This window comes from Boleophthalmus pectinirostris, unplaced genomic scaffold, assembly GCF_026225935.1.
Source record: "Boleophthalmus pectinirostris isolate CB_2022bp ecotype Guang Dong unplaced genomic scaffold, ASM2622593v1 HiC_scaffold_1, whole genome shotgun sequence".
In the NCBI taxonomy this organism is placed as follows: Eukaryota; Metazoa; Chordata; class Actinopteri; order Gobiiformes; family Gobiidae; genus Boleophthalmus; species Boleophthalmus pectinirostris.
The window spans coordinates 3,202,853-3,210,537 of NW_026570970.1; the positions used below are offsets into that span (position 1 = coordinate 3,202,853).

The 7,685-nt window shown below is 43.9% G+C and overlaps 1 protein-coding gene across 2 annotated transcripts in view; it reads right to left on the reverse strand.

Annotated features, from left to right (window-relative positions):
* The window catches only part of nup35 (nucleoporin 35), a 16,279-nt gene extending 10,623 nt beyond the window's left edge, over positions 1-5,656 (reverse strand). For both annotated transcript variants that reach the window (XM_055149076.1, XM_020929256.2), the window contains exons 1-2: positions 5,609-5,656; positions 3,998-4,156 (exon numbers count right to left, since the gene is read on the reverse strand). In XM_055149076.1, the coding sequence (XP_055005051.1) occupies positions 3,998-4,156; positions 5,609-5,621 (172 nt within the window). In that variant the 5' untranslated portion in view covers positions 5,622-5,656. The remainder of the gene's footprint in view (positions 1-3,997; positions 4,157-5,608) is intronic.
* Positions 5,657-7,685: the final 2,029 nt, after the last annotated feature.

Consider the following 7,685-nt stretch of genomic DNA (forward strand, 5'->3'; position numbering starts at 1 on the left):
TCCTCGGTCCTCCTCAGTCCTCCGAGTCTCCGGTCCTCGGTCTCGAGTCTCCGGTCCTCGGTCTCGAGTCTCCGGTCCCGGTCTCGAGTCTCCGGTCCTCGGTCTCGAGTCTCTCGGTCCTCCTCGGTCCTCCTCTAGTCTCCGGTCCTCGGTCCTCTAGTCTCCGGTCCTCGGTCCCTCAGTCCCTCGGTCCTCAGTCCCTCTGTCCCTCAGTCCCTCGGTCCTCGGCCCTCTAGTCTCCGGTCTAATCTCCGGTCCAGCCCTGCTTCAGTCCCGATCTCCTGCTGGTCACAGAGTCTAAATAAACTAAACTAAACTAAACCAACCTCGAGGAGTCAGAGTTTCAGTTTTCTGCAGCTCAAACTGAAACAGTCTGAACATGTGAGACAAACTTCTGCTCTGACTCTGTTTAAAGTCCAGACTCCAAACTCTTCTGTTCAGCTGCGTACGACTGAAAGGGTTTTACTCGGCTCTTTTCTCTTTTAATCTTTTGAAATTTATGATGATTTCTTACGTTTTGATTTGTCTGTGTTGTGATTTTAATATCTTTGTTGTTCTGTGCTAAAGTATTAAAAAACAGGTCTTTATCAGAACTAGAAGAACAACATGTGGGACTAAAAACTGTTCATTTGTGTTGAAAATTACAGCTCATAATAAAGGTTACAAATGAACTTGGGTTGGTGACTGGCGCCCTCTGCTGGCCAAAGTGAAACATGCAGGAAAACACCAGCGCAGAGAGGAATCTGGGTTTTAATTCTTGAGTGGCAAATATTGTTTTTCTCTCAAACTGAAACTCCACACACGTTTAACTAGAACCATGTGGATGATTTTTGCCCCAGAAGTGCACATTTTTACCATAGAAAAAAATAAATGGAGCTGTTCATTTGGAAACTACCACTTCATGACATCACAAAGTGGAATGGTTTTGCGCTTAGACAGAGAAATAGTAAAGGGTTACTCAAACATGTGTGAATGGTCTCGGGCCTGGTCTCGGGCCTGGTCTCGGGCCTGGTCTCGGGCCTGGTCTCGGGCCTGGTCTCGGGCCTGGTCTCGGGCCTGGTCTCGGTCCAGGTCTCCGGTCCAGGTCTCCGGTCCAGGTCTCCGGTCCAGGTCTCCGGTCCAGGTCTCCGGTCCAGTCTCAGGCCTGGTCTAGTGTCTAGTCTCCGGTCTCCAGTCTAGTCTAGAGTCTAGTCCAGGGTGCGGTTCAGTCTCTGGTCTAATCTCTGGTTTAGTCTTTGACCTGGTCTCGGGCCTGGTCTCCGGTCCGGTCTCGGCCTGGTCTAGTGTCTAGTCTCCGGTCTCTAGTCTAGGGTCTAGTCTAGGGTCTAGTCTAGGGTCTAGTCTAGGGTCTAGTCTAGGGTCTAGTCTAGGTCTAGTCTAGGGTCTGGTCCAGTCTCTGGTCTAATCTCCGGTCTAATCTCCGGTCTAATCTCCGGTCTAATCTCCGGTCTAATCTCCGGTCTAATCTCCGGTCTAATCTCCGGTCTAATCTCCAGCCCGGTCTCGGGCCTAATAATAAAGGATCACTCAAACATGTGTAAATAGTCTCCGGTCCTGTCTCGGATCCAGTCTCGGATCTAGTCTAGTCTCGGGCCTAGTCTAGTCTCCCGGTCCCAGTCTTGGGTCACAAAAGTCCATTTTGCTCGATATAGAACCTTTAAAAACCTTCACAAGTTCAGATTTAAAGAGTCCGTCTCCTCTGTGTTCATGTTCTGTACTTGTAAAATCCTTTTGACAGTTTTTAAATGAAAATAAAACATAAATTCATTAAACGTCAGGATGCAGATGCAGATTGTCATTAGTGTTTTTGCCGTGTTCCCGAGTCGTTTGTTTATAGACGGATTAATGGGATTTTCATGGTTACGACAATTTGCAGCTTCAAACAGGAACGCCCTCGTTTCTCTGGATTCTGTGTCGTCAGAAAAGCTCTGTTAAGCCGAAAGACACACAGAGCGAACGACGAGAAACGCAAACACAGACTCACACGGACTCACACGGATAAACAGGGACTAACAGGGACTCACACGGACAAACAGGGACTCACACGGACAAACAGGGACTCACACGGACAAACAGGGACTCACACGGACAAACAGGGACTCACACGGACTCAAACACGGACAAACAGGGACTCACACGGACAAACACGGACAAACACGGACTCACACGGTCAAACACGGACAAACAGGGACTCACACGGACAAACAGGGACTCACACGGACAAACAGGGACTCACACGGACTCACAGGGACTCACACGGACAAACAGGGACTCACACGGACTCACACGGACAAACACGGACTCACACGGACAAACAGGGACTCACACGGACAAACAGGGACTCACACGGACAAACAGGGACTCACACGGACAAACAGGGACTCACACGGACTCACACAGACAAACAGGGACTCACACGGACAAACAGGGACTCACACGGACTCACACGGACAACACGGACACGGACTCAAAACACGGACAAACACGGACTCACACGGACTCACATGGACTCACACGGACTCACAGGGACTCACACGGACAAACAGGGACTCACACGGACTCACAGGGACTCACACGGACAAACAGGGACTCACACGGACTCACAGGGACTCACACAGACAAACAGGGACTCACACGGACTCACACGGACAAACAGGGACTCACACGGACAAACAGGGACTCACACGGACAAACAGGGACTCACACGGACAAACAGGGACTCACACGGACTCACACAGACAAACAGGGACTCACACGGACTCAAACAGGGACTCACACGGACTCACACTGTTTTTTATTCACCCCAAACACAACGTATTATTATATTTTCACTTTGGTTTTCCTTTGCTCTCCGTGCTAAGTCACTCACCCTTCAGAGCGCTATCACAACACACTGCACATCACATCAGGTTTGCAAAGTCGTACTGGACAGTTTTGTGTCATGTTGTTGTATTTTTATGGAGATTTGTCATGTTTTGGGTGACGCAGGCTTGTGGGCGGAGCCTCGTACTGGATCTTACTGCGAACCATGAAGGGGGTTTGACTAGGGCCCAGGAGAGATCGCTAGATTATTCAAACATGCATAGATGACGTCTGTTTAAAGAACCGTAGGAATTATTCTGTGTTTTAGATCGAAATCAGAATTAAAACTGCGTAAAACAGGGCTAAACCAGGTCCAAACCAGGTCCAAACCAGGTCCAAGCCAGGTTCAAACCAGGTCCAAACCAGGTCCAAAAACCAGGTCCAAACCAGGTCCAAACCAGGTCCAAAAAACAGGTCCAAACCAGGTCCAAAAAACAGGTCCAAACCAGGTCCAAACCAGGTCCAAAAACCAGGTCCAAACCAGGTCCAAACCAGGTCCAAACCAGGTCCAAACCAGGTCCAAACCAGGTCCAAAACCAGGTCCAAAACCAGGTCCAAAAAAACCAGGTCCAAACCAGGTCCAAAACCAGGTCCAAAACCAGGTCCAAACCAGGTCCAAACCAGGTCCAAACCAGGTCCAAACCAGGTCCAAACCAGGTCCAAAAACCAGGTCCAAACCAGGTCCAAAAACCAGGTCCAAACCAGGTCCAAAACCAGGTCCAAAAACCAGGTCCAAAAACCAGGTCCAAAAACCAGGTCCAAACCAGGTCCAAAAACCAGGTCCAAACCAGGTCAAAAACCAGGTCCAAACAAGGTTTAAAACAGGTCCAAACCAGGTCTAAACAAAGTCCAAACCAGGTCTAAACCTGGACTAAACCAGGACTAAACCGGTCCAAACAAAGTCCAAACAAGGTCCAAACAAGGTCCAAAACAAGGTCCTAAACCAGGTCCTACACCAGACCCAAACAAGGTTCAAATCAGGTCCAAACCAGGTCCAAACCGGGTTTAAACCAGACCTAAACCAGATCCAGCCACATTTCTGTTCTAGTAAAGTACTTCTGTCATTTCCTGCTCGTTCTTTGTTTCAAACGTTCGTGTTCTGGAAGGTTCTGTGTTGCGAGACTCGTGGACGTACCTTGTGATTGGTCCAGGAGCGGCGTGCCGAGGCCGAAGGGGCGGGGCTGCGGGCTGGAGGGGGCGGGGAGGTCGCCCATGAGGAACCCGGGCAGGAACTGAGCTCCAGAGACCGGCTTCGGGGACGTGGGCGAGCCCAGGGTCATCGGCTCACTGCCCACTGCCACAAAAACACAACGAGTCCCGTTAAACACGACGAGTCTGATTAAACACGACAAAAACACGACAAAAACGCACAAAGAAACACACAAAAAACACACAAAAAAAACACACAAAAAACACACAAACACACAAAAAACACACAAAAGAAACACACAAAAGAAACACAAAACACACAAAAAAACCACAAAAAAACACACAAAGAAACACAACATGAACGTCTCCGGACTCTAGTCTCTCTAGTCTCTCTAGTCTCTCTAGTCTCTCTAGTCTCTCGGGTCTCTAGTCTCTAGTCTCTCTAGTCTCTCTAGTCTCTCTAGTCTCTCTCCGGGACTCTAGTCTCTCTCCAGTCTCTCTAGTCTCTCTAGTCTCTCTCTCTAGTCTCTCTAGTCTCTCTAGTCTCTAGTCTCTCTAGTCTCTCTAGTCTCTCTAGTCTCTCTAGTCTCTCTAGTCTCCCCCGGACTGTATACTCATCAAAATAGACCAAAAATGAAAGATTCGGATACTCTAATTTATATATATATTAAAGTATGGTAAAACCAATCAGCTTTATTTCTAGTAAATTTTATAAACATGACAATTTACAAAGTGCTGAAACGACAAATTAATAAAATAAAAGTCAGTAAATCATAAATTAAAAAATAAATAAAAAGTGTTTAAATGGATAAAGCCCGGCCTCCAGTCGCCAGGTCTCTAAAGGGTTCTAAATCAGGACCAACCCAGGCTAAACTAGAACGATTATCTGACTGAACCTGGACTAACGCAGGACTAAACCGGACTAAACCAGGACTAGGTCAAGGCTAGATCAGAAATAACAAGGGGGTAGACCAGGTCTAAACCAACTTTTCCCGAACAAAACCAGGACCATCATAGACGTCATGGTTTACTAGTCTAAACCAGGACTACACCGGGTCTAAACAAGGTCTAAACTGGGTACAAACCAGATCTAAACCAAGTCTAAACCAGGACTAAACCTGGACTAAATTGGGCCTAAACAGGGTCTAAACTAGAACTAAGGAAGATCTAAAACACGGTCTAAACTGGGACTAAACCGGGAATAAACTAGATCTAAACCAGGAATAAACCAGGACTAAACCAGGTCCAAACCAGATCTAAACCAGGAATAAATCGGGTCTATACAGGGTCTAAACCAGAACTAAGCTAGATCTAAAACAGGTCTAAACCAGATCTAGACCGGGTCCAAACCAAGTCTAAACCAGACCTGACTGAGTCCTGATCCAGACTAGACTAAACCCGGTCTAAATCTCGGGACTAGAGTCGAGCTAAACGAGGCTAAACCGGGACAGAACTCGAGTCCAGACCCGGTGCGCGTTTGGCTCCTGCGCCGCGTCCCCACGTCTCTCAGGACCGGACCAAACCGGACCAAACGGGACCAAATCAGACCAAACTCGTGATAAAGTCGTGATTTATCGGGGCAGGAGCAGAGACTCACCCGCGAGCTCCATGTCCGCGGCTTTCAAACACCGGAAACAGCGCGTCTGTGCCCGGATACTGCGCTGCGTAAAACCGCGTCCAGGAGCGCGCTACCGCCCCCCCGCGCGCAGCCCCGGAACAACACACCCGGCACAGATTTATTACACGATTTTTTCTGATTTGTTCTAATGTTGTTTCCTTATTGCAGTGACTATTTGTCAAACAAAAGCAGTGAGCAAACTCAGAACTAAACATAAATCAATGTCCATGACCAGAGCTGAGTTTCCAAGATTTATTTCCAATTCTGGCAAGCAACAACGATACATGTTAAAGGCCTTTTTTAAAAATAGTATATTTAGAACATAAACTTACAAACACATGTAAAGGACAAGTAAATACACGAACACACCAGGGGGCGTCACAGTAAAAAAGAAAACATAACATCCCATTACAAATATAAAATAAATACAAAAATATTTAAATTGAATTTGGGGCATTACATTAAAATAACAGGAATTTAGCAGTTAGATGGGAGGTGTCTTTTGCTGTTTTCCAGTCTAGTCTCCAGTCACCGGTCTCTAGTCTCCAGACTGTATACTCATCAAAATAGACCAGAAATTAAAGATTCGGATGCTCTAACTTATATATAATTTATGCAAAATTAATTATTCAATGTGACGAGGGAGTTTTAATACAGTCTAAACTCATTCATAAAACAAGAAAACGATGGTTTGTTCCCTCTCCATTTACTACAGTGAATATTTTTCTTTAAAAGCAAGACAATATTTACAACAATATCTGTCGAAGTGTCCAACTTGACCAAATAAAATAAAATGTGACATGTCCATTTTTAAATTTAGCCAACTTCTGACCTCTGATCAGAAGACTTGGGAGTGAGGGTAAATAAATAATAAGGTAAATAATAACAATTTAGACAAAGAAACTGGCAAACATAATATTAACATAGCAAAACTGTATTATGCAAATGAACAAAACTAAATTAGTAAGTCAATTAACAAAAAAATAATAATAATAAACAAATTTTAGAATCAACAAAATACGCAAATAGCTCCCACACTCGTCACAAACAGACACACTGGGGTTGTGTTTTGTTTTATGTTTAACTCACAAACTCTGCACATTTAGGCTGAGCTCTTCTCTCAAACCGAAAACACTCAGCTCCACCTCGTGATGTCATCATGTGGTGTTACAGAAAATACTCCACTGTGTTTTGAAACGCCACACACCTGCACTAGAATCATCTGGATCATTTGCACAATGTAATAATACTGATTAAAAAATATACAAATTTTGTTCCACAGTGTCAATATAAATTCTTTCTTATTTTTCTGATGATTTTGTGTATTTATTTATTTATTTATTTTTTTCTCAAAGTTGGAGCTTGAACCCAACATGACCAAAATAACTAGAGATGCAACAATAACCGAAATATCGTGATATCGTATCGTCAAAAGTTCTCGCAATGATATCGTGGATCGTCACAATATATCGAATCACAAGTCTCTTTGATTAAATCCAGTCCAAATTTCACAAACCAACAGTTTCCAAAGTGTTGCACAAATACATAATAATAATAATAACAATAATAAAACCATAAACTAAACGCTCAGATTTAATCACACTAGTCTTAAAATAATAAAACAAGTAAAATAAAATAAAAGCAAAATCACAGAATAGCAATAAATAAATAAATAAAGACATTAAAATACATAAAAAAATAAATAAAAAACACAGAAGAGTTATGGTGCAGCAAAAGCCAAAAAAAAAAAAAAACATAAAACAGAGGGAACTACATAGACCATGATCCTTTGCTCCATTTCAGCGCAGACGACAAGAAGAAATAACTATATAATAATAATAATAATAATAATAATAATAATAATAATAATAAATAAGTCTTAGTTCTTGAGGGTTAAATTTTGTCAAGGCATTTTAAGACGAAGAAATTGCATATTAGCCTTCACAAAATATCGTAATAAATATCGTACCGTGAATTTTATATCGTGAAAATATCGTACCGAGAGATTTGGATATTGTTACATTTCTAATCGTGAGTTTTCCCACAATGTCGCAAT